At 41.1% G+C, this 26,381-nt stretch overlaps 2 protein-coding genes across 3 annotated transcripts; both read left to right on the forward strand.

Moving 5' to 3' along the window:
* Window positions 1-428: 428 nt before the first annotated feature.
* eif3s10 (eukaryotic translation initiation factor 3, subunit 10 (theta)) lies at window positions 429-10,433 on the forward strand. 2 transcript variants are annotated; one of them, XM_061040911.1, is made up of 22 exons: window positions 429-604; window positions 1,073-1,263; window positions 1,362-1,498; window positions 1,705-1,868; window positions 2,160-2,359; window positions 2,619-2,827; window positions 2,916-3,087; window positions 3,180-3,284; window positions 3,445-3,543; window positions 3,645-3,761; window positions 3,901-4,086; window positions 4,380-4,727; window positions 4,817-4,921; window positions 5,000-5,113; window positions 5,202-5,324; window positions 6,083-6,236; window positions 6,634-6,815; window positions 7,620-7,708; window positions 7,789-8,321; window positions 8,429-8,561; window positions 8,686-8,858; window positions 9,540-10,433. In XM_061040911.1, exons 1-22 carry the CDS (start codon window positions 556-558, stop codon window positions 9,728-9,730), a joined length of 3,774 nt encoding a protein of 1,257 aa, XP_060896894.1. In that variant the 5' UTR covers window positions 429-555; the 3' UTR covers window positions 9,731-10,433. The 2 variants fall into 2 exon arrangements, with proteins under 2 accessions (XP_060896894.1, XP_060896893.1); XM_061040910.1 differs by having other exon boundaries at window positions 430-604; window positions 7,786-8,321.
* Window positions 10,434-12,459: 2,026 nt separating this feature from the next.
* On the forward strand, window positions 12,460-17,258 carry emx2 (empty spiracles homeobox 2). Its single transcript, XM_061040912.1, has 3 exons — window positions 12,460-13,212; window positions 14,431-14,615; window positions 16,095-17,258. Exons 1-3 carry the CDS (start codon window positions 12,822-12,824, stop codon window positions 16,260-16,262), a joined length of 744 nt encoding a protein of 247 aa, XP_060896895.1. The 5' UTR covers window positions 12,460-12,821; the 3' UTR covers window positions 16,263-17,258.
* Window positions 17,259-26,381: the final 9,123 nt, after the last annotated feature.

Consider the following 26,381-nt stretch of genomic DNA (forward strand, 5'->3'; position numbering starts at 1 on the left):
AAAGGGGAACACTGTACAATGAAATGAAAATATAAATAAGTTATCTTATTGCACCTGAGGTTATTGCACACTTTTTTTCACATTATATAATTGCACACTTTTTTGTTTTTAAGGTTAATATTGCACAGTTGTATTGCACTGTGAGGTGTTCAGCTGTCCTTTTAGTCTGTGAGGTGTGGGGTGAAGTACTTCCTTCCCATCTTCCCATCTTAAAAACACATATGGAATCACACACACTGGCGTCAAGGGATGTTCGAGTAAAAAAAATAAACAACGTGTTTATTACTCAAAAGTGGTCACTCGAAAATCTAGACTGGGATATTTTCCATCCCGTAGTCTATGAATGGATGCACACTGTGATAGGGGGATAGACGCACACTGTGATAGGGGGATAGACGCTCCTGCTGGCAACCCTAACTAGGCCGCTCACGAGGTTCTTCCTTTCTCAGCCAGCACCTTTCCAGCGGGTGAGTGCGTGGCGTGGATGGACTGGTGAAATTTCTAAAACATTCACTCAAGCCAGCAGAGTTGGAGTTTTCTTAAAACGCCACCACCATGCCGGCGTATTTTCAAAGACCAGAGAATGCTCTGAAGCGAGCGAACGGTAAGTGTTATTAGTAATTCAGCTTCACGGATGTCAGACGCTAACGCTAACTAGCTTGTGTTAGCTGGCTTTATTCTGCGTTAGACTTAGCCTAGCTGACACAGTCAAAATGGCTAACTGCTAGCTAACACTAGCTTGAATGGCGTGGAGGCGATATCGCTGTCTCACGTCTACGTTAATATCCAGCTGACCGGCTGGACCTTTTCTGTGTTACCGACAGTTGTAGTTATTGTTCTCCCGCTACAGACAACAGCTGGTGACAGTCTTGACGTGTTAATCAAAACATTTCTTGTCTGCTGTCAAACAGTTTCGTAAGGGTTTCTGTTCTTGTAGCGCGAAATTGAGGTGGTTCACGACCCACCCCGGGCCTCACTATTCAGCTAACGCGGCCGGTGCAATCTGCTCAGATAACTGGATAATATAACGGTGTGTGCGTTCGTTTGACTTGTATTTTATGTCTTTATGCAGAGTTTCTCGAGGTTGGCAAAAAGCAGCCAGCCTTGGATGTTTTGTACGATGTCATCAAGAGCAAGAAACATCGAACATGGCAGAAGATCCACGAGCCCATCATGCTCAAATACCTGGAGCTCTGCGTGGATCTGCGCAAGAGCCACCTGGCCAAGGAGGGTCTCTATCAGTACAAGAACATCTGTCAGCAGGTGTGTGAGGAGAAAGAATGTTTGCACAGATCAGGTAGTGGTTCAAACTATGTTTCCATTTGAGTGAATGGGTAATGTTGTAACATCTTTGCTATTAGGTGAATATCAAATCTCTGGAGGATGTGGTTCGGGCTTACCTTAAGCTGGCGGAGGAGAAGACGGAGACAGCAAAGGGGGAGTCCCAGCAGATGGTTCTGGACATTGAGGATCTGGACAACATCCAGACTCCTGAGAGGTGAGCATGCTCTATTCTCAGGAAATAACTGTATTTTAGGATTTTCAAATCAATCAAGGGTCTTCATATGTTTTTCTAGATTGTGTTTGAAGCTTAAGTTTCAATGGTTTCAGATGACAAGGTTTTACAGATCTTTCACAGGTGATGGTATAATGTAGGGGCTTAATAAATGTAAGATGCATTGATTATTGAATCTGTGACACTAGTGTGCTTCTGAGTGCTGTGAGTGGAGAGGACACTCAAGATCGTACTGACCGCCTGCTACTCACCCCCTGGGTCAAGTTCCTTTGGGAGTCATACCGTCAGTGTCTGGACTTGCTTCGGAATAACTCAAAAGTGGAGCGCCTGTACCATGACATTGCTCAGCAAGGTAAGTCTATTTTTTATTCAACCAAAATATTTTTTTTCTGAAGTGAATGTGATATAATTCATGGTTTGAAAAGGCTCTGTTTCAAGGATGAAAAGCATCCTTTTCAAACACAGATTGTTTTCAATCTGTAATCAGTGAATTAATAAATCAATGTTTCTCACACTTAAAATGTGAATATTCCATTGCTTTATCTATGTGTTTTAATTATTGTTAAGTTCTACACAAAACTCTAAAACAAAAATGTATCTGAAAAATTCAGACATATATAATATACCTTCATCTTTTCTGCAGCATTTAAGTTCTGCCTTCAGTACACCCGTAAAGCAGAATTTCGCAAACTGTGTGACAATCTGCGAATGCATCTGGGTCAGATCCAGCGCCACCACAATCAGAGCACTGCCATCAACCTGAACAACCCTGAAAGCCAGTCTATGCACCTTGAGACACGCCTGGTGCAGCTGGACAGCGCAATAAGCATGGAGCTCTGGCAGGTCTGTTCATCTTATATTACATTTCTCAAAGGAGCATAACAGAATGCATGCATTTTTTGGTTTAGACACTGACATGAAAAAAGTATTTTATTGAAGAAAAGTTTAATGATTCCTTTTGAAAGTTGTCAGCAGTTAACGCAGTTTGTTGTGTATAACACCTGTTTTGCTGTTCAGTGTTGTCTAGTTTAATAATATATGTTGCATGTATTCAAGTTGAACATGACATTGTGACTAATGATGAATTGTTTATGTTATGCAGGAAGCATTCAAGGCTGTTGAAGACATCCATGGCCTGTTTGCTCTCTCCAAAAAGCCTCCCAAACCCCAGCTCATGGCCAACTACTACAACAAGGTGTCAACTGTGTTCTGGAAATCTGGAAATGCCCTCTTCCATGCTTGCACCCTCCACAGGCTCTATCACCTTTCAAGGGAGATGCGAAAGAATCTGACCCAAGAGGAGATGCAAAGGTAACAAATTTGTGATCTGTGGATAAGTACAGAATATTTAATAATTAATAGTGACCAAGTGGTAATAATGCTTACTTTCTATATTCAGGATGTCAACCAGAGTCCTCCTGGCCACACTGTCTATTCCAATTACTCCTGAGCGCACTGACATTGCCCGGCTGCTGGACATGGATGGCATCATTGTAGAAAAACATCGCAGGCTGGCCACACTCCTTGGCCTGCAGTCTCCTCCAACCAGGCAGAGCCTCATCAATGACATGGTACACTGTGTGCAATAGCACCTGTATAACTGATAACATTATTTGCTTTGAGATGTCTGAACTCATCTTTGTCTTTAATGTTTGTATTTAAGGTGAGATTTAACTTGCTGCAGTATATTGTACCAGAGGTGAAGGAGCTCTACAACTGGCTTGAAGTAGACTTTCATCCTCTGAAGCTGAGTGGAAGGGTAACCAAGGTAAATCATTTGGCAGCAACCAGCTTGAGGAATATATACCAACAATATTTCTTGTGAATTTTTAGTTGAAGTTTTAATGATGAACTTTTATTTAATAAATGTTATTGTGGCCGTTAAATCGTCACCCCAGCAAATGGTAACCGACTTGCTCTCCTATTAGGTGTTAAACTGGGTAAGAGACCAGGCAGAGAAGGAGGCTGATCTGCAGCAGTATGTCCCTCATCTGCAGAGTAATACTATCCTGAGGCTTCTGCAACAAGTAATTCTCTTCAATCTTTCAATTCCCTGATATGCTTTTATTTGTAACTTCTACACTGTTATCTATTAAATCTCTCTTATCATTCTCCTTCCTTAATATAGGTTGCACAGATCTATCAAAGTATTGAGTTCACCCGTTTGGCCTCCCTGGTTCCATTTGTGGATGCCTTCCAGCTTGAGCGCTCCATTGTGGATGCTGCCCGCCACTGTGATCTGCAGGTAAAATCAGGATCTAAAGAGTTAACACATCTTGAATAATAGAGCAACAAAATAGATCAACTAATTAAAGTATATTGAGTTATACGTTAAGACCTAAAAGTGTTTTGCTCAACTGGTTTTATTTGCTTTTCCATTGTAGGTCCGTATAGACCACTCCTCTCGAACTCTGAGCTTTGGCTCTGACCTAAACTACTCGACCAAAGAAGATGCCCCTGTTGGTCCCTTCCTGCAGAACATGCCCTCAGAGCAAATAAGGAACCAGCTGACTGCCATGTCTTCTTCTTTGGCCAAGGCCATCTATGTCATCAAGCCTGCCTCTATCCTGGTGAGTTCCCCGTCTTACTCTTGTATAGCCACACACAAAGCTCAAACCCTCTAGAGTAGGAATAAAGGAACCAACAAGTTGTCTGCCAAAGATATTGCCTCTGGGTGCAATGGCTAGATTTCATGCATTCGACTCTTGCTTTCCATATGGGCTGTTTGCCTGCATATAACTAAAGGCTGAAAGAATGCCAGTGGTCAACAATACTCTATTAGTGTGATGATTAGTGTCTTTTGGCAAAATATACAGTTGATTCTTCTATTATAAACAGTATTTTGATTTTTGTCCTTTTTCAGCAAGAGCGTGAGGAGCAGAACCAGCTGGCCATCGCTGCCTATCTGAAAAATGCCCGTAAAGATCACCAACGCATCCTGGCTCGTAGACAAACCATTGAAGAGCGCAAAGAGCGCCTTGAGAGCCTTAACATTCAGCGTGAGAAGGAAGAGCTGGAGCAGCGTGAGGCCGAGATGCAGAAAGTTCGCAAGGCTGAGGAGGAGCGTCTGCGCCAAGAGGCCAAAGAGAGAGAGAAGGAGCGCATTATGCAGGAGCATGAGCAGATCAAAAAGAAGACAGTGCGCGAACGACTGGAGCAGATCAAGAAGACTGAACTTGGAGCCAAGGCCTTCAAGGATATTGATATCGAGGTAAAATGTAGCCAAAATTACAAAATTGATTATGTTGACTAAATATTGTACAGTTAAAAAAATGATACCAACGAATGTGTTTTTAACAGGACCTTGAGGAACTGGACCCTGACTTTATTATGGCCAAACAAGTGGAGCAGCTGGAGAAGGAGAAGAAAGAACTCCAGGAGCGTCTGAAGAACCAGGAGAAGAAGGTAACTGAGGGATACGTATTTGAACATGTGTGATCATGGTTGTAAATCAGACACTAATCATTTATTTTTTCTCTCTAGATTGACTACTTTGAGAGGGCCAAACGCCTTGAGGAGATTCCTCTTATAAAGAAGGCTTATGAAGAGCAGCGCATTAAAGACATGGAACTATGGGAGCTCCAGGAAGAGGATAGGGTATGTTTAAATAAAAAAACAACTCACACACAGAATTTCATACTCATGTGGTGAGTATCTACAATGTAAGAATGTTTTCCCTTTTCAGATCAGCAACATGAAAGTTGAACGAGAGAAAGCTCTGGAGCACAAGAAGCGCATGTCCAGGATGATGGAGGACAAAGAAAGCTTCTTATCCAAAATAACTGCTGCCCGTAGCTTTATTTATGAGGTAAGGCTACTCTACTGATACAGAATTCACACTTTTTTAATGACAGACTGTGCTGAGAGAGGCAGCTGACTGCAAAGTGTATGTGAGAAGGAAACCACTAGAGGGCAGCAACAAGTCAGAATAGTCCACCTTTGGATTTGGTGGTCAGTTAATAATGTTGCTTTAAAACTTTCTTTTGGTCGAAATTGTACAGTGAAGTTGTACTTTTGTACTACAACTACCTTTTAACTGCTAACTGATGCCCCCTGGTGGTTTAAACATACTGTGAGGAGTTTCTCACTGATTATGAAACATGAATAATTATGCCTTTATATGAACCTACTAAAGCAAATGAGACGATTGACCAGATGATTGATGATTTCTTAACAATTGAAATGTATGCGTGTCACTGCTGCCACTCGGTTGGGGACTAATGAAGCAATTTACACAATGCTGTCATGAAGTTCCTTTGTTTAGTTTTCCCCCCAAAATAGATTCCTTCTTAGCAATGCTTTTGACAGCTGAGACACTACAGGGCGTTATTTTCAGTGGACAATACCACTAACACTTCAACACATGAAAAAAATTGCCAAAATGATAAGAAATACCACCTTGTTTACTAGGCTGCCAGAATCTACGCAAAATGAAAGTTTCTCAGGAGAGCTTTTAGGACAAAACAGCTCCAGGGTGCAAATAAACCAAATTGCCCTTTTACTTTGGTTATGAAGCCCCACGGCCCCCTCAGCAGTGTTTTCAAATACATTTTTCTGTCTTTGAAGGAAAAACTGAAAACTTTCGAGGAGCGCTTGGTGGAGGAGAGGAAGACGCGTTTGGAAGAAAAGAAAAAGCAGCGCAAAGAGGACAGGCGTAATGCTTACTACCGCTCGAAAGAGGAGGAGGCACAACGTATTCATGAGGAGCAGCTCAAGAAAGGTCATTTTCTGTTTGCATATGTGCGCAGACACACAGATACCTGTAAACCAACCCTTCATGGTGAAGGAACCGCATGGTGTCATATGCCACAATTATCATCAAGAAGAAAGTGGAGGATATATCAGAAAATCTCAAGCAGTAGTTGTAAGATTGTTGTTTGAGAGACAGTAGTACAACAGGAGCTGTTGCCCAGAATTAAGTCTTTGTGGACTTGGGGGTCAGGGAAGTTCATTTGGAAGATTTTTAGTTCAGAAAATGTTTACCATGTCATCCTTTTGTTTTTTATTATTAAAACTACTCGATTGAACTCTGCTTTTTATCAGGGCAATATGCAGTAGCTCTTATGTGTCAAAGGTTATGTTATTTGGTTCTCATGTTATTTCTTACTGTGGGACAGAGCGCGAGGAGCGGGATCGCGTGGAACAAGAGCAGCGAGAGGAGGAGGAGAGAGAGTACCAGGAACGGCTGCGTAAGCTGGAAGAGCAGGAACGGAAGCAGCGTGCTCGTCAGCAGGAGATTGAGGAACGGGAACGCCGCCGTGAGGAGGAGAGAAAGGTTCCCCCAGAAGAGAAAGCCAAGGTACAAATTAGCTGTTTTGTTCAGGTCCTACAGGTATCAAGTCTCACTTTGCTGCTGTGTTCGACTCGCGCACTGATGACTTGGACTCAAGCACTAACTTAAAAGATGGAGAGGACTTTATGTTGGAAAGGACTTCGTTATGATGGGTTTTTTTGTACAATGCCATTAAGATGTATTCAGTTTGAGAAAAGGCTAGCATGTGTTCACCTGTTCGGTTCATGTGCCATCTTGTTCAGTCACAGTTAGTGGGTCTTGGTGATGTGCTGATTGTAGTCATATCACTGTGGTATGGGACACACAGCATACAATTAATAAGCTGAAGTGGTCTCATTAAGAGAAACGATAACGTCTGAACCTTAAGAGAGGGGCAGTAAACATTCATGTTAACACAACACTGTAACCTCATTTTAAATGATTTGATTAGTCAGAAGATGTGCTTTGAGTAGTCCATGTACCAAATGTCCACTCAATCGAGTTAAACAGTGGTCCTCATATCTCTAGCGCTTTCTTCAAAATGTTATTGTAGATGATTGAAGTGCATCAGTTTGCTTTGAAAGGTTTTCCTTGGTCTTGTCAAGTTTAAACACATTGACATTATAGTAACATAATAATAGTAAATATAGCAATTTGTCATAAAATATTGTGATTATTCTGAAAGTGTGATGCAAGGAAAGCCAAACATATTGTCACAAGTTCATGGACCCAGGGGCGGTATAATGGACTACATGTTCTTTTTTTGCACATTGACACAACATTTCATGTGATGGAACTTCGTGTCTTGATCAATCTGATGTGCTTATACAGGATTGGGGCGAAAAGGAGAAAGAGGAGGGAGGATGGAGAAAGCGTACAGAAGGAGGTGATTCAGAATGGCGTCGTTCTGTTCCTGAAAGGTATGTGATGCTCATCTGTTATAGGTTTCCCCACTAAATCATGAGGGGCTACTATGACAATGTTTTCCCTCTCTTAGTAGGGAATGGAGACAGGAGGGCCGTGAAGATGACAAGGAGGAGAAAGAGGTCCCCTTCAAAAGAGGAGCAGATGCTCCTCGCAGAGGTGCAGATGATAGAGGACCCCGGCGTGGCTTTGAGGATGACAGAGGCCCTCGTCGTGGAGGTGAGGATGAACGTCCTCTACGCAGAGGAATCGACGAAGACCGTGCACCTCGCAGAGGCTTTGATGATGACCGCGGTCCAAGAAGAGGTGGAGATGATGACCGTGGTCCCAGACGTGGATTTGATGAGGACCGCGGCCCCAGGCGTGGATTTGATGATGACCGCGGCCCCAGGCGTGGATTTGATGATGACCGCGGCCCCAGACGGGGATTTGATGAGGACAGAGGTCCCCGTAGAGGCATGGATGACCTGAGGGGTCCCAGGCGTGGGGCTGATGATGACTGGGGTTCCAGAAGAGGCGGCGATGATGACAGAGGTGGAAGGAGAGGCATGGATGATGGGCCACGTCGTGGTGAGGATCTCAAACCCTGGAAGCCCCTGGGAAGACCTGGTAAGCTTGCAGCCTTTGAGCTGCTGATAAGTGGTGATGTTTAGTAATCAGAGCGCACAGCTGCTATTTGTTTAAATGCAATATTTCACAGAATGACTCTGTTCCAGGTGGTTGGCGGGAGCGGGAGAAGGCGAGAGAGGATAGCTGGGGTCCACCCCGTGGTGAAGCTAATGAGGAAGGAGATGATGGTGAAGGAGAGGAGAGACCAAGCGAGCCTCCCAGAGACCGTCCTCCACAAAAGTGTGTGATAGACCTTTGCCAAAGGCTTCCAAAAATGACTATTGTTGAATGCAGAGGAAAGTATTTAGTTACCCTGTCAGTGAGGTAGTAAAGTCATTATATTGTTGTTACTATGTGTTAACAGAGAGGAGAGTAGCTGGAGGAGAGGTGGTACAGAGGAAGGAAGTGGGTGGAGAGATTCTCGCAAAGAGGAACCTGATCGTCAAGACCGTGAAGACCGTCGGGTTGACCGCCGTGATAGAGACCGCCGGGATGACCGTGAACAAAGAGCCCCACCAAGAGAACTTCCTGATGATGGTAAATAGAACATATTTTCTACAAAGCATAACTATTACATACACATAAGGAATATACATTTAGTTTTTTGTGGCCTGAAAGGTCAGGGTTTTGATCTCCAACTCCTTCAGTCACATGTTGGCCAATACTCTGCAACCCAGACGCTGACGCTGCAGCCAGTGAATGTGTATGATTGATTAGTTAATACTGATGGACACTTTATATAACAGCCTCTGACATCAGTGTGTGGATGGGTAGGTGTGCCCTGTAGTGTAAAAAGTGCTTTCAGTATTCAGAAGACTAGAAAAGCTCCATACATGCACACTTATTTGAATACTCTTTTTTAAATTGGCCCCCGGGGACAAATAAAGTTTTTTGAATTGAATTATATGATATTTGTAATTTCCTCATTGTATTGCAGTTTATAGCTGTGCATAGTCAATTGTAGTGAGAGCACCCATTAGATGCTAAGGTACAAAATAGAACACATCATTTAAAGGAGATGTGAACTTTTCAAGCAGAGCAATTTGTTGAGTTGTTCTGTTCAGCTAATGGAGGTTTCTTTTTATGAGCTCAAAGCAACTAAGTCAAGAAAAGAACCACTAAGTTTTTCATACTTCAGACTTTTGCACCAAAGTTTGAGTTGTTGGATTGACATATGTCTTCTTGAATTGGGTATAATTAGCATCTTTGTCTCCTCAGGAGGTTCTTGGCGTCGTGGAGGGGATGATAAGCGCGAGGAGCCGGACAGAGCCGAACGTCCCAGAGAGCGGGTGAGGGAACCTGACCGTGATGCTGATGGAGAAAAGGGGTGGCGAGGTGGTGACAAAGACAACCCTCGTCGTATCAAGAACGAAACAGATGATGATGGCTGGACCACTGTCCGTCGCTGAGCCAACAGCCTGTGCATCCAATTTGCCTGGTTAATGATGGATGGTTTTTGAAGAGAAAAAAAAAGTATCTTATCTTATCAGCTGGTTATCCACAGTGGTGAATTTTTGGCAACAAGCTTCTGACACTCTAAAGTAAATCCTCAATTATTTGTAGATGGTAGTTTTCCCCCCCTTTCATCCTTATTTTGACTTTAAACATTTTCCAACTAAAGGCTCCTTACCACCTAAGATAACATCTACCAAGAACTTGCTCGCAGGCCTTCAAAACCATCAATGAAAACATGACTGCCCCAATGGTAATGAGTGTATCTTCCTTACATATTGAAGTAAAACTGGATTATCATAAAGCAATTTACCTGCTCCAGCTTTCAATGCAAACTCAGTGTATCACCAGATGCCTCATTTAAATAATTAACCTCTGCATAGATACAATCGTAAGGTTCACACTCACAACTCTTGTAATGGCAATGACTTGGAATTTTTCACGTTTTAATGATTTCTACTCTTCATCTAATGTTCAGATGCTTCTTAACCTGATAAAGAACTAGTGGAATCTACATTTTGATGTTCATGCTTAGAGTATTCAATTGATCCTGCTTAATATCCAATGTGTGGTTCTATCTTACTGCAGTCATGGTTAGAAAACCAGCTTGCATGTGTACAGATAAAGCCTTTATTAATAAAGATGTTTGCTCACCACCAACTACTGAGTCATTGAGTCTCAAATGCTGTTTCATCATTAAGTATTGCAGAATCATTGGTCTCAGTTAAATCTTCTGTACATAAATCATAGACCTGTAAGTCATAACTCCTACTATTTAATCACTAAATGAAGAGAAGTTGTGATGGGATTACAGGAACTGTGTTTTCCCAACCTTCCTCAAATATAACTAAGTTATTTTAGAGGAAAATAACTGAAACACTTTATACCCTTATTAGAATTTGACATTTTTTCCAAGTACCGTACATCAGGCAAACTTGAGTAATGACATTGATGTGTGTTGACATGACATGTCTTGATCTCTGCGCTCTAGATACCCTAACGTCCGAACAAACGCTGCTTTTGGTGTCGTATAAGAACACTACCGTCATTTCACCACTAGAGGGCGGTAAAGCACTGTGGAGTGGGAAGACACGCTTCATCGTATGAGAGCAAGCGATGGTTGCTGGTTCACTCAGTGTGAAACTTAAAGTATAAAACTGCAGGCTGCGGTCAGTAGGCAGTGCGACGGTTAACGACCCACACGCTGTTGAGAGAAACTCAACCATGCTGTATTTTCTCTTTTAAAAAGTGCTTGTTACTTGAAGTAGCGTTAATGAAATTGCAGTTGGCTGACTGGAACCGATATATTACTTGCATTATATTATTTACAATAATATTACTTCAACAATAATAATGTGTCACATGGTTGATTAAAATTAAAATACACTTGTATTTATTAGTAGACGTACAATAAAATTCTACACATTGCTACAAGTGAAAATGTAGACTATTTCTCCAAGTAGCCGTATACTTAATGTTGTTAAACAATGTGCTCTGAAATCAGAACATTTAGGAATTGTAAAATGAGGCGCATTACTTGCCGTACAGCTTGCATATTTGTGACAACCCATTTGGTCTGTATGTTTAGCCTATTACTCCTCAGAGAATCGTAACCTACCAACACCTAAGCTTAACAAGTTAATTGGCTTCGTGTGGACAACACATAGCCTAGTAGAGAGGTAACTGGAAATAGGCCTAATAAACCGTAAATGTAATTATTAATGATAATTATAACAATAATAGAATAAACAGTTAGTGTAATGCTATTCAGTCCAATAACAGGGCTGTATCATTGGCAATTTCAATTTTCCAACATCTAATGAGATAATAACTTCGAATGAACATTTTTATTCAATCTCAAAAAACGCAAACCAGTATAATAACGGCATTAATGCATTCAAGCACATTTAACAACAGAGCTGCATCCAGGCCTCATCATTTAAAGTGGTCGCTCCGTGTGCTGTTAAGTGTATCATCTCCTACATGAAGGCCCTCGACGCGCGGCCACGATCTCTCACCAACACATCCTAACACAGGTGACTACAGTCAAAGCTTCAACGCCAACAAACATCTGAACAACAGTGACGAGGCCACCCATCACTGGGAAGGTGTTGTTGAATTTATTTTTAAAGGCTGTCACCACGAAGTTGTCACAAATCTAAAGCTCGTTTGTGTCTCCCAAAGGCCATATCATATCCCCCAGAAATGAAGAGATTCTCCCAAACGATATAATATAAAAAATAAAATAGAATCAATAGAATCTGAGGGAAAACAAAAACGAGCACTGACTAAATTATTGCAATTTCATTAAAACAATTTCGTTGGAAAACAAACCAAAAAAATACATAATGATCAACAGCCAATTAAGCTCGTGCGTAATAGCCAGAGCGCGCGCGCACAGACATGAAATAGACTTTTAGAGCCGAATTGATGTTTACACATTTTTGTGAATAATTCAAAGTGATCACTTGTTAGTATTAACTTAAATCACGCGCAGCCTTTAAAATATTTTTAACCTGTCGGGCTACCTTGAGCATTCCTACTGGTTTAGATTCCTACTGGTTCAGATGAGTGTGTTAAATGTCCTGAAGATATGTGCGTGTGAGTGTGTGCGTGTGCGTGAGGGGGCTGCTCTGGACGAATCCGTTCCGTGTTCCTCGTTCAGTCCGCCTCTCCGCGCCCCTGTTTCCCATTGACGCACTTTTTAAGCGTCTTCCCCTTCTCCACCTTAAGGCGAGCAGCAGCGGCAGCAACCAATCACCATGCCATTACAGCCTTCAGAGGAAGCTGTTTATGGGACTGCAGCGCTAATTAGGCTCATGAACTAACAAATCTGCCTGCACGAACCCGGCGAGGAAAACGATCACATCCATGGATTAGTCTGGGAGTAGCCGAGCACTATTTTATTCTGGCTTTCTTGACACAGACGCCTTTTCCAAACTTATTTACTGCTCACAAACTTCCCCCCGTTCTTGTGCGTGGAGTATTTTTGAAGCGACTGAGCCTATACAACTTTAACTTAAACTGGGGAATCTGGACTATCAGACCATGTTTCAGCCTACACCCAAGAGGTGTTTTACTATAGAGTCTTTAGTGGCGAAGGATAATCCTATACCGGTGTCCCGTTCCGAGGAGCCCATCAGGCCAGCGGCTCTAAGCTATGCAAACTCCGGCCAGATGAACCCCTTCCTCAACGGCTTCCACTCCAGCGGCAGGGGCGTCTACTCTAACCCGGACTTGGTATTTGCCGAGGCGGTCTCCCATCAGCAGAACTCCGCCGTCCCGGTGCATTCGGTCGCCCCACCGCACGCTCTGGCTGCTCACCCGCTTTCCTCTTCGCACAGTCCGCACCCTCTTTTTGCCAGCCAGCAAAGGGACCCATCAACTTTCTACCCCTGGTTATTACACAGATATAGATACTTAGGACATAGATTTCAAGGTAAGCTATCAAAGTGCTTTGGTAGACTCACTTTTACGCATGAATAGTGCCGAGCGGCTGCACATCGATCACAATGTTTTTCTCTCCATCTTCGCAGAGTTCAGGGTAGAAATGAAATAATAAATATACTGTATGAGAAGTCTAACTTCTATGTCCAGAAACAAACCCGCATCTAAAGGATTGTTTCCGCTAAAATAAACAAATAACAAAAGTTTCATTTAAAAAAAAGAAAAGAAAATAATAATTAAAAGTGCCAACTTGGCCTTTGTAGCTCTTCGCCCTTAGCACGTCTACTTGGGGCAAAAAATGTGACATTTATTTGTACTTTGAATGCTCGCAGGTTGTATATGATGTACATGCACAGTAAATACGAAACTAATGAAGGCTATTGCGCTGCTGTAGAAATGATCCTTAGAGTCTTTAAGATTTTGACCCCGAGTTTTTATTTTTCAGTTTTTGTTTAAATGCAATATCTCTCTCTCTCTCTCTCTCTCTCTCTCTATATATATATATATATATATATAAATATATATATATATATATATATATATATATATATATTTAAAAAATCAAACTGTTTAGATGGTAATTTAACTTGCCATTTGCTAATTTTCTCCGGCTGACATGAGTCGTATTTGGAGTGATCTAAATTTTATTTACCAGGTTAAGTTGGCCTGCGGGATGTTTGGACTAGCATTTCATTGAAAAAAAATATTTGTTTCTTTAGGACGCACATTATATGGTGATTACAGTTGTGGTCATTTGTTATTTCTTTATTTCAAGCTAAATTACATTTTAAAGAATCAATCGAAATTCATTGTATTTATTTATTTTCGATTGTGGTCGAAACGTCTTGATGCTGATTGAATTTTACATTTAATTTTGTTTACAATGGACGTTTTCTTTCTTGTTAATTGAATTAGGCCAAGGATTATACCTGCAGCTTTGTGCTGTTTCCTTCTTCATGCGGTGGTCTCACAAATTTAGCGCATAGAAACAGTCATTTAGAATATGTGTCCCCATTAAACACCTTTATTATTGACTGATGCCCAGCTTCTCTTCAAACATTAGGACATTATTATAGAAAATGTTTCCACTACCCTCAGCCGACTATTGATGAATTCATCACCTGTGTGCAGGCCTTCTGTTTCTCATAGAAATGTTAACTTGTAATATTGAAAAGTCACTACAGACCCTCGTTTTCTGCTTCGTTTCCAGGTAATGAAACGAGTCCGGAGAGCTTCCTTTTGCACAACGCGCTAGCCAGAAAGCCCAAAAGAATCCGGACAGCTTTTTCACCCTCGCAACTCCTACGGCTCGAACACGCATTTGAGAAAAACCATTATGTAGTGGGAGCAGAAAGAAAACAGCTCGCACACAGCCTTAGCCTCACAGAAACTCAGGTAAGAAACACGATATTTTCATCAACATTTAAATTGACATCCTGTCCCAGAAGCTCGTTTTTAGACCTATCGATTGTTTCTCTGTGTGTTGTTTTTTCCCTGGCTGTTAAAATAGGCCTACCTTGGCTTTAACATGACCTTTATTCTGGTTGTTATAACACACGGTTATCATTTTGTTGCTAATAGTAGACTTAGTTCAATATTCTCGTTTTTCCCCGTAACGTGGCACCGTGCGTAAAACGCATTTAAAACGGAACCGCTATAAAATGAATATAACGCATGGCAATGAATAAAAGGCATATTAATGAGATAATTATCTGAAATAATCAGTCACCGAATTGTTTCAACACATCATGCTCCATAAATGCATGTTGTCACTCTTAGACAGAGGCTTTCTGTTGGATCAAATCCACTGTCATTGTATAGGTCTAACCTCATTTTAGGAGGAGTTGAATTACTTTGTTTTGGAGGGAGAATGTTGCTTTTCAAAATGGAGGGCAAATTAACCAGTTAACCATTTTATGGGATAGGCGATACAAAGAGCGAGGCGGGTTCAGTGAATCCCCCCTGCCATATTTAAAGTGCTGTTTGAGCCCATCAGCCGCTGTCTTTTGTCCGCTGTACCTCCTTTGGACAGCGGGGCCTTTGGAGGAACTGAAGGGAGAAATGAACCATCACCTACTTCAATTAACCCACTGAAGGCTTATTAAATTCACCTCAGTTGCCATTTAAGCACTTAAAGGGCTGCAGAGTGACAAAGCACGGACAGACAATTTATCGATTTAGATGTTGTTAATTCCCCACGGTACCGTTTAACAAAGCTAAGTCGATTTAGAGGAGTGGTTCAAAAACACATGTCAGATATGTGACATGCGTGTGACTCTATGCCATGTTTTTTTTTTATGTTTTGGTGTTGTTTTAAAAATACTGAAATGTCAAAAAAAAAAAAAAAAAGATCACCTACTTTAGGGGAGAATCAAAAGTCTCCAAACTTTAAACATAGATTAGAAAAGATACCTTACTACAATTTGAGCTATTTTGCGGTATTTGAGTGTCATATAACAGGAGGATATTATGAGTTCTAAAGTATATATTTTTTTATAGTGGAGTAAAAATTGTAAACTACAAGTTGAGCTTTTATCATTTGAATGGCATATAATGGGATGATATTAGAATCTCAATTCATTTAAATATAAGTGAGCTATGGTGCAGTCAAAATGCAATTCTTTGCTTCTGTATTTATAGGACATGTTTTCTGAGAATACACATGTTATTTGTTTATTTTAAAGGTAGTTTGCACTGTTATCATCAGCTGCAGGTCACAGTTTAACATTTTATTTCAGCTGGACCGCTGCCTGCCTTTATTTCCCCCTGCGGTCCAAACAATGTGTCCCCTTTGTGCTTGGTTTTACGCGCTGGCCAATCGCGGTTCATCATGCGAAACTGATACATTTTCTTCGTTCTTTTTTTCCTCTTAAGGTAAAAGTGTGGTTTCAGAACCGAAGGACAAAGTTCAAGCGACAGAAGTTGGAGGAGGAGGGCTCCGAGTCTCAGCAGAAGAAGAAGGGATCGCATCACATAAACAGGTGGAGACTGGCGACTAAACAGTCGAGCCCAGAGGAAATTGATGTCACTTCGGACGATTAGAAAATACTATAAGCGCCTGAGTGAAGAAAGACGTGGATACATGAGGCCACTTACAGACAGTGAGAGGGTAAAAAGCCAACGTCACATTTCTGATATCCGGAGATCGGCAGCTGAGGGTGAGAGAACCCGGACTGGTGGCCCTGCTGTCACCAAGTGGGTCTGTCATTCCAAATGTCCCAGGAAAAGTGACTGACAGAGTCAGTCCGACTACCTGATCCCTTCCACGTACAAACCTCCATCACTGCAATCTACCACCACCTTTTTTCTCCAGTTCATATTGGACGTTTGCACTTCAGAAGGTTTTTAGCAAAAAAGAAAAAGAAAGAAAAAAAGAAAGAAAACAAGTTTCCACTCAAGATACCAAAACACCAAACAGCTTTTTTAAAACTTGAATTGCATGGAATATTTTTTTCCTGGTAGTTGTTTTAATTTGACACGTTATCTCAAACAAAGAAGAAAAAAAAACAATATTGTTTTTCACTCTATTTTCAAACTGAGATATGTCGTGATATTTCCTTTTTACACAGTGTGCAGTCTTTAATTCATGATTCTTGTGTAAAAGTGATTGTGAAAACATATGAAGTAGCGGTGCTGCGTTATAGTGTTTTGTTTTAAACATACAAATTTCGATTGAAAACTGAATCCGACCACATATGAAGTACTTAAAGGGTAGAAATCAGGACATTCCTTTAACCTAAAGCTTTACCAATGTGTCGCTGCGGCCCCACGCAGCCTTCTGTCAGGACTTGACCCTCCGGTGAAAGTTGCCACGAAGGACTAAATGCAACAATTCAGACAGAAAAAAAAACTTCAAGCACTGAGCGTATTCCATGTACAGAAATGCTAAAAAATTAATGTTTCTGTTAAACCCTCTTTTACAGAATGTAAATAATTTTTGTGTTTGTGTTAAGTTTGCTACAATTTTAACACAAAGTATATACTTCCAAGAAGTATGTAATTGTCAATATTTTGTCAATAAAGTTTTATCAATATGTATCGCGCAGTCAAAGTATAGGCTTTTCTTTAATAGAGCAGCTGAATGAAATCAGTTCAGTCGAAAAGGAGCTTTCAGGGCGATGGTGTATTTTGCGTTGTGCCATAAAAGAATAATTTGCAGTGTATGCGCAAAGGTTTGTTGATGTTTGGACTCTGCTTTAATTTAAAGAGAGAGCGAGGAGTGAAAGAGCAATGCTGCAGCAGTGCAGCACATAATTTGTTGTTCAGTCCTGCATTTGTTTCTCAGTGTGATAAAGACCGCATTAGTTTTATTTTCAGGGGCTGCAGCGTCTGCTGCGCTCCAGCTACAAAGAGCCCCTACAAGCTTTTGTGAAAGTGCAAATCAGTTTAGGCAATTATCATGCGAGTAATATGAGGGGAAAGGGGATGCAGTGCCCAGTGGTCCACTTTAATCTCTTAATCCACGGATCCAAAGGGGCTTGGTTGGACATAATTTAGTACAATCTGACTACCCCTCACGAAGCGATAAGAGAAGGTTGCAATGCTCCGCAAAATGGGATCTTTGTTTAAAATCTTGTCTTGTAGGCTCCATCATGCTGCAAGCTGCTGCTTTGGACTGAACGGGAACATTACAGCTCTTTATGAGCCTGCAGACTAAACTAAAAAGATGCTTTTTCCAGCAGGATATGATTGCTTATTTGCACAAAACAAACCATCAATCAAAAAAACCAAAAACAATCCGTTTTTCAAAACAGATGCATTGTGACTGGATTATTTAGTTTTTTCATGTAAAAACACAACAAGCCTAACTTCATGTTTTATGGTGCCAGTTGCATGTTTTTCTATATTTATATTTCATGAAGAAAAAAAGGAGCTGTTTTGTTGTTTGGGTTGGGGGGCATGGCATTTAGGGAATTCTTAATCGGCCCATAGATTATAACAGCAATAAAAATCTTTAGAGAATACCATTAGCTTTGGAAAAAAACCTAAAAGCTTTATTACAAACCCAGCTTTGAAATAGGGGGGATTAGAGGACTGAAAGGGTCCCACAATAGTTAGAAGAAAAGGTTTCATGCTAATGAGGTTAATGCCCTTTGTATCTCCGGACTCCACAACTTCATTACTCCTATCTCGGGCAACACCGAGCGGCTCAGAGCTTCACAATCCACTCGAGCTTTTCCCTACCCTGCCTCTAAAGAAGGATTTGATAGCAGTCCTGTTCAAACTAGATAATTATATCTTTTCAAGTTGGAATTAAGATAAAGGAAGTGCAGTGGAGGCGGTGAGCCTTGATCCGCCGCAAACAAATTTGGCGCACTCCCCCTCTCTGTGCGCCTGTATGGACACAAGGGAGACAGGACGGGCTTCTCATTAGAGACTGGCACAATATGATTCATTTAAAGGCGTTTCGTTTTAACATGGAAAACTTCCTTTCAAAATAGAAACCTCTGATTCTGAAAAGTCTGGAAAACAATTTTCGGGCTGGGAAATTTGCAGGTATTTCTTACAAACATAAAACAGTCGACATTTGATGCGGCTTCTTACTCTAAAGGCAAAAACCATAATACTTACAATTTGATTAAAATTTCTATTTAAACATTTGAATTAAAGGTAGTCATCTAAGAAATAAAATATCCATCTAAGTTATCGTAGAGAAAAAGCATTGCACCATTAAAGCTCGGCTGATATTTTTATTTTATTTTATTTTTTCTGCTCTCAGACCTTGGCGCTTTTTAAAAGGCGACCAAGAGAAATTAGTGACTACAAGTTCACATGAATCGGGCTATAATTAATTTGGCCGCAGTCCAAACAGCGGAGTCTATGTAGTCGTCACATATCGCACCCCTCTTCCACGCGCTCGTGCTGTGCGTTATGGAGCAGCTGTGGGGACCTTTTGTGACCCACTTATCTAAACTTAAGCTGCTCCGCTCCGTGCAGAGGCCAAACTCTCCATAAATCATCACAGCTCCCGAACTGTTTGATTCTTCCTTCAATATTTAGGAGCGAGCCGATTTGGACATGTTGGACCGAAGCCCCGCTGCATGAAACATTTAGTCTTCAACGTGGAATGATTATCCGTCATTGAAAAGAGTAGTCGCTCCTATCAAGTGACCCCACTGACCCAAAACCTCTAATCTGCAATTAGTAGGTATAATTACGTCCGCTGACACCACTAATGTGAATAGTGGCAGAGGGAGGGAGCAGGCGAAGGACAGGCTTCGTGTTAGGACTGAAGGTCAATAATTGATCGAACTGGAATCTCTTAAGTTAGGAGAAGTGGCTTTTGACAGGACGGCTTTGGATCATTTGGCAACATGTTTTCTGTTGGAACCTTTGGACTGCTCTTTATAGTTACATTTAAGAACATCTCGTCAGAGTAAAAAAAAAGAAGCTCATGAGGTGGCACCTGTGAGCCGGCTCTGCAACAACGCAACGCCAGGACTAACTTGATCTGTCCCGTTTCACAAATTGACTCTGAAATTGATCCCTGAAACGAGAGAATGAACCCTACACAATCCCTTGGCCTTGACATAAGGTGCAGCGATAAATATACAAAACTAATGAGCAATTACCATACAATCACCCTTCAAAAAGCTTACGTAATTATAAATTAAACATCGGAGCCCTGGATTCAGTTTCTCTCTTTATTATTAATAATGAGGGAGGGGCGTTTGCAGCAATGATGTGTTCTGATGATTATGTTTTCCAAACGCAGCAATTTGCCATCGAGTCTGCTTAATGCAGTCGGACTACACTAACTCAGCCTTCTCCAACAACTTTCTGCTGCCATGAACGGAAGTAGGCTGCTCGGACGTGAAATGATCGTTTTGATTTTCAATGATTTGAATTTTTTCTCAATTCAATTATTGGTCCTTTATAAGTATAATAACGCTCATAGGCCTATTGCTTTTAATGAAGTGTGATACTTTCTTTATTTATTCCATTTTATGCAATTCAATCCAAATTAAAATAAATTAAAATCGTGTTTAATAAAAAAGAAAATTAATTAATAATTATAATTAATAATAATAATAATAATAATAATAATAATAATAATAATAATAAAAAATATTTTTCAAGAAAAAAAAGGTCTACCTGTATTTTTGTGGGGATGTCTTATAAGTCTCTTCATTTCCCCATCAGAATTAATGAATACAAAACAGGCTTACAGCTTATACACATACTTACTGCCTGGCACCAAACATGATTGTTAATGGATGAACAACGCACAGAGCCACATTTAAAGCTTCTCAGATGGACCCATGCAGAGGTTATTCTGCAGAATTTGGAGCTCCTTAGGCCATGCTCACAGACCACAGTCAACATGACCCATGAGATGTTGCAGTCAGACATACAAGTGACAAATGGCTGTTTCATGGTTAAATATTCATTGAGAGCTGCATTTTAGACTACACTCAACTGTTTTTCCACCAGCACAGATGCCTCTTTCTCCCTCTGTCAGCCTTCTTGTTGGCCTAGGTCCCATAATGCCCTGTGCAGTCAGCGGACACCTTCAGCATCTGCCTGAAGCGGCCTGTCTTCTGCACAGGCTCATCTCGGTTTGGAAAACCTCAGAAATATTAGGCCTTAACTGGCCTTGTGTTTTCCTCTTATTATTTCCAATGGCTTCATTGCTTAATGCGTATCTCGTAAACATTCATGTTCTGAGGACCTGCTGCTAGCCAAGAGATTCCTCAGGTTTATTTTCTTTAATGATAGGGGGAATTGAGGCTGAAATCTGATGCAGTTTCATTTGCATATAAGTGTTTCCTACACATCCACCAGCTCTGAAGAGAGCGATTGTCGACCCCCTGTCCTCTGACGTTCCAATCTCCAAACATTTTATGGATTGTATCTGCAACCAGCATTCCCTTCAGTGCACTAATGTCTAACATATGTTGGACTGTACACCTGATAAAATACCTCAGGGGCCCTGCAGTTTGGAAAATCCTCAATTCGCTCCCTAAATAAAACAAACAATGGCCTCACTAAATATATCACATGTGCCTGCTGAACTATTCTGTGTCTCTTGACCTGCGAGTCCCCTCCCACATCATCAGCACCAATACCAGTCCATCTGCTTGCTGCCCCGTGCCGTGGCACAAAAGCAGCTATTTTTGCTAATAATACTATAGATTTCAGAAACCTCTGGAATTATCAGGCTGCAGGCCAAATAACTTCAATAAGTTTAGCTTGTTGATACTAAATTTCTTTTCAGTATGGTTCTAGTACATCCACATGAAGGCTACTTATTCTTGTGGCCATGTTATGTGTCATCCCATGTCAGGATATGATTTCAAACAATGAAATGGTCTCAAGTCTTGAACTGACATCTTAGTCCTCTCCTCTGCTGCTGTTTCATCCCAGTGAAAGGGCTGTAAATGTGGCTACAATTATAGCATAGTTGTAAAAGAGCTGCTGGAGAGTGGGCTGTGGAACAGACAGGTGAAATTGTGGGCACCTGTTCTTCTTTCCCTGCTTTGCACCCCTCTGAGCTTTGCTGTGTCTCCCCCTCTTGGTAGCTGAGAAAGAGAAAATCACACCCCCCCCCCCCCCCCCCCCGAAACATGAAATATCAAGTTTCTGTTGGCTCAGTCTGACAGCAGCCAAGTGTTTAGTGTCTGGAAAGTGAGGCAGAATAAAATACTAGTGGTGAGTCCTTTGGACAGCGCTTGTGCACTTTGGCCAACTTTTTCATATCTATTGACACAAGACCCCACATATATGTATATATACAGTACATTGTTTTGATGTTCTATGTTTAAAAAAAAGATTTGTTTCTGTGTTGTAGCCTTTATTTATCCAAATCACACCGCAAAAAAAAGTTAGAACATTGAAATAGCTTATTGCATGTATTTGTTTACATCGATCTGTTTTAAACATAAATAACACAAAAAATGAAAAGGACTGTCTCTGTTTCTTTAATTTGGAACATATAAACTCCAGAATGGCAAGTGGCAAGAAAGAGTATTGAACAGAACCCTTTATTCTCTGTGAAGCCTAATGTACAATAGATAACATTTTGAACACTTGAGCAGGGATTTCTTGTTATTCATCAAATTTCAACTTCTCCACAGCTTCACACAGCGTCTTCTTGAATGCTGACACAACTCTTATGCCTACTCTCATTAGCTTTTCATATGACACTGAAGTTATTTGTGGCATCACTGCAAAGCCGTGAAAATTCTTTGGTCAGTGCTGTCATAATACCCTCCTCCCTCCTCACAACAGACACTTGATGTTAGTTTTAAAATGACTAATATTCACAAACAACATTTTCCTGTGGGGGTTGTGTGTGTGTCTTGTGTGTGTGTATATGCATTTGTGGGAACACAGTGGGTTTCTTTGCGTTGCCTGACATTCCTTGTGGAAAACTGCTGTATGACAAAATAGACTTTGTGTCAAGAAATTGGATGTCCTGGGTTGGGACTATAAATCTTTTGGGTGTATGTTAAGCACATGCACACACACACACACACACACACACACACACACACACACCTTAAACGGTATGCGTTTTTTCCCCCCCATGAAGCATGAGACAAAGACTACAACTACAAAGATGGAAGTAATAAAGTACACAGAATATGGGCTGGAAGCAGTAAGAGATGGTTTATGTTTGTTACTACTCTCTTTTGGTCCCAGATGTTCTTGAACTCCCTGGTAGAAAAAAAAATGCAGCCATGTGTTGAAAATGTGTTAGAGAGGAAAGTGTGCTGATGTGTTTGACGTCTCTACACAGACATGTTTAAGCAATGCAGTAAGAGAAGAAGAAGAAGAGGCTTTTTTTGGTTATTTGTTGTGAGAATAAGTTTAGCTTACAACTGCACAGAGAGATGGAGCATTGCTTGACAGGCGGTGTAAATGATTGGTAGTAGTGATTCAGGTTGTGACATCTATTATGGACCAGTGAACATCTTAACACCTCCACAGAGAAACCAACCCGAATTATACTTGCTAATCATTCACTCCCATTCACTCAATGTTTTTCCTCCACACTGCAGAGCTTAACCATTCAAGAAGAGGGATGCTTACATTGTCTAACGATCTCTAGTGGACTTTCTGACAGCTGCCTCCCAATTAATAACAAGCATAACTTTGTGTGCAGGGTTTATGTGAGCTTAAGGTTAAATGATTACTCTTCCATTAGAAGCACCAATCCCACTCCTCGTACACAGAGAGACTTTAAAGGTGGACCAGCGAGGGTTTGTAACTTTCCAACATCGATGCATGGAGCACTTCCATTATAAATCAGCAGCTCCATGCTTCACCTGACTCTAACTGCTGGTAATGCTCACTGGCTTAAGTGCTGTTAACTATATAATGGCATGCGGTGTGAACGTATGAACTCTGAATGAATACCACCACCAGAAATGACAGGTGACTTTGACACCGTAAGATACGTGATTATCCGCACTATTGTGCATCGCATTCTCAGATAAATGGACTTTAAAACAAGGCTAAGAAGAAGCATGTGCAATGCTGAGTGTAGAATATCTTAACAAGGTAATGGTAATATATGTCTTTTCAAGTCCAATTACTGCAAGAGCCAAAAGCCACTGTGCATGGTCTTATAGCAGCTTTTGTCCTCCCCTCCCCCCATGGGCTGCACAATGTGTTTATAAGCAAGGTATAATAGGTGCAAGGTGTGTAAGTGCTGCAGGTTATTTTGTATTTGGAGGTGAGGACATGGCAAATCAGGCCACTTCACACATGAAAGGCAGCAGTGGGTCCATTTAATTCTCTGTGCCTCTCTTACCCTGGATCTTGCTGTCCTTTTAGAGGGACTCCAGAGGCTAGTTAAAAGGTGTCTGATTCTCACCATGAATCTAATTAGATCTCTGACTGAGGTCTTAACATCTCCCTTGAAAAAAGAAAAAAGAAACACATGGAGGAATAAGGTGCTAAAGCCCCTACCCCTCGCCTCCACTGCACCTTGGCCCGAGCTGTCCCCTGCTCCCTCCTTTTTCATAGGAAAACAAAGTCCTGCAGGCTAATGAAGTTTGTAATTAAGGAGATTCTGTCAGGCTGAATGAGTAATTAGGACGTGGTTTCTCAGGGGTGTTAATGGTGGTCAGGCAGAGCACAAGCTGCATGCTTGGCCAAAGAGAACACCCTTTCATGCTTCACCATATGAAATGAACTGAGAACGGCTTGTTTTTTACCTGATTCATATTTGTGTTCTTTTGAAGAGAAGCTAAATCTGGTTTGGTGCAGTTACTATATTATAATTTGTATGTTAAAGATTAGCACTGTCACTTGTGCACAGTATCAACAGCGAGTAGGGGGCAACTGTGGAAGGTGTCTTTCTCGCTTATTGCTTCCAGATTATCTTATTATTTGTTTTGAAAGCAGATATAATTTGAGGAAAATGGCTGTAGGACAGGAGCAAGCTCTGTTCTAAGTGAAGACATCTCCATTCTAATTATCACATTTACTTCAGATTGGTTGACTGTGCTGCTGATAAAGAAAGTTCACCTGGCCTCAATTAACTATATTTATCTCAGATTATCCCTCCATGAGATTTCTGCTCTGGCAAAAAGATTAGCGTTATTAAGAGTCGCATATGCTCCATGAATACATTTTCTGACAAAGTGACATCTCTTAAGGATGAGAAATTAAATCAATGGAACATGAATCAAAGGGAGGCAGCTGAGTGTTCTTGGGATTCTCTTGCAGCGTTCATTTTTTTTCTCCTGCTGTAATATCACGGTTTACATCCTCCAACATGCTCTCTTCATTGGGACAACAAATTGAAAATGTAATTTGATAATTGTTTAAGTCTTATCCAAAGTGATCTAGAATCACTTTTGTTCAAAACACAATAGGACTGTTTTGGGGTTTACTGAAATTTGCTTTTTAGCAGTGAACAGGAATGTATGAAAGTGTTCTTACAGTGTTCAAATGAAAGGCATTAAATGTAAAGGGGGATACAGAATAACCCCACACACTCTGATCAGTGTGTAACAAAGTAGTGTCTTTGACAGATACAGTAAATAGAGTGTCTTCAGAGGAGGAGCTGCTTGATCTCGGGTTAACCTCTACATTCTCTGAAATCATTTACACTGTTTAGACTGGGAAGTGTCCCGCTGCAAGGCACAACACCTGGGCTTTGAACCTATGACCTCACATCTGAGTGCTCATGCTGAAGCCTCCGCTGCCTCCCGGTCAGCTGGAGGATCAGCATGGACAGACAGGCCCAAAACTCTTCATTTCCTGTTTCGCCTGCAACAAACTCTGTCCAAGCTACACACAAAAAGCTACCTGTGTTTCAGGTAAGACAATCAACATAACCAACGTATGACCTTTGTGAGGATAATTCAGTACCTCACAGCAAATCCCCATAACAGGATTGCAGAAAAAAAGAAGAAAAAAAGGAAATGGGTGGATTTAAGAAAACTTGCTCTTTATAGTGTTTCCTTTTTTTTGTATCATTTTCAACTTTTCTTAGGGTTGCTTTCAAACACAAAAATGGGGACAAATCAGACCTGAGCTGTAGACTGATTAAAGAAAATAGAACAGGTGTTTGTCAGCTGCAGGCAGACCTTAGTGGACGAGGCCTTTTCATGTCAGCAACTTCCTCTCACATCAGTCTTCAGCCAAATTGCTGTGAGTTGAGGCTTTGCCCAGCCCATCCCTCATCGTCCAACCTGACCTCTCTTCCCCTGATGCTGCAGGCAGGGCTGGAGATAAAAAAGCTGAGAAACGGCACTAGGAATCCTAAATATTAGTGGTTGTAAATCAGCCCCCAGTGGCCTATGAATAGCAATTATCTTTTTTGCACTAATAAATCCCCCCAGTCACAGATAAGATGGTTTCCCTTCCTAACCTGCAGTAAAAACAGCAAAGTATTGAGCAAGCAAAACAGGGAGGGGTGTAGCAAATAAATGAAGGCTCTTTAGTTGTGGATTACACTCACTTGTAAGAGAGAATATGAAGTATTTTGTGCTGGTGGTGCTAGGCATGGAATGCATGAACTGAGAGGGAAATGATGCATGATCGCAGGACCTTGGTCGGAATTTATCATGAAGAAAGCTACAATTCTTATCAGTAGCTGCTAAACATGATTCACTTCAATGCACAACAACACTTGGTTGGAAGAATTGCTGGGATTTCTTGATAATGTGACTAGAAGGGGAAGTGGCAGCAAGGTGGTGGAGG

The sequence above is a fragment of the Labrus mixtus genome, chromosome 6, assembly GCF_963584025.1.
Source record: "Labrus mixtus chromosome 6, fLabMix1.1, whole genome shotgun sequence".
In the NCBI taxonomy this organism is placed as follows: Eukaryota; Metazoa; Chordata; class Actinopteri; order Labriformes; family Labridae; genus Labrus; species Labrus mixtus.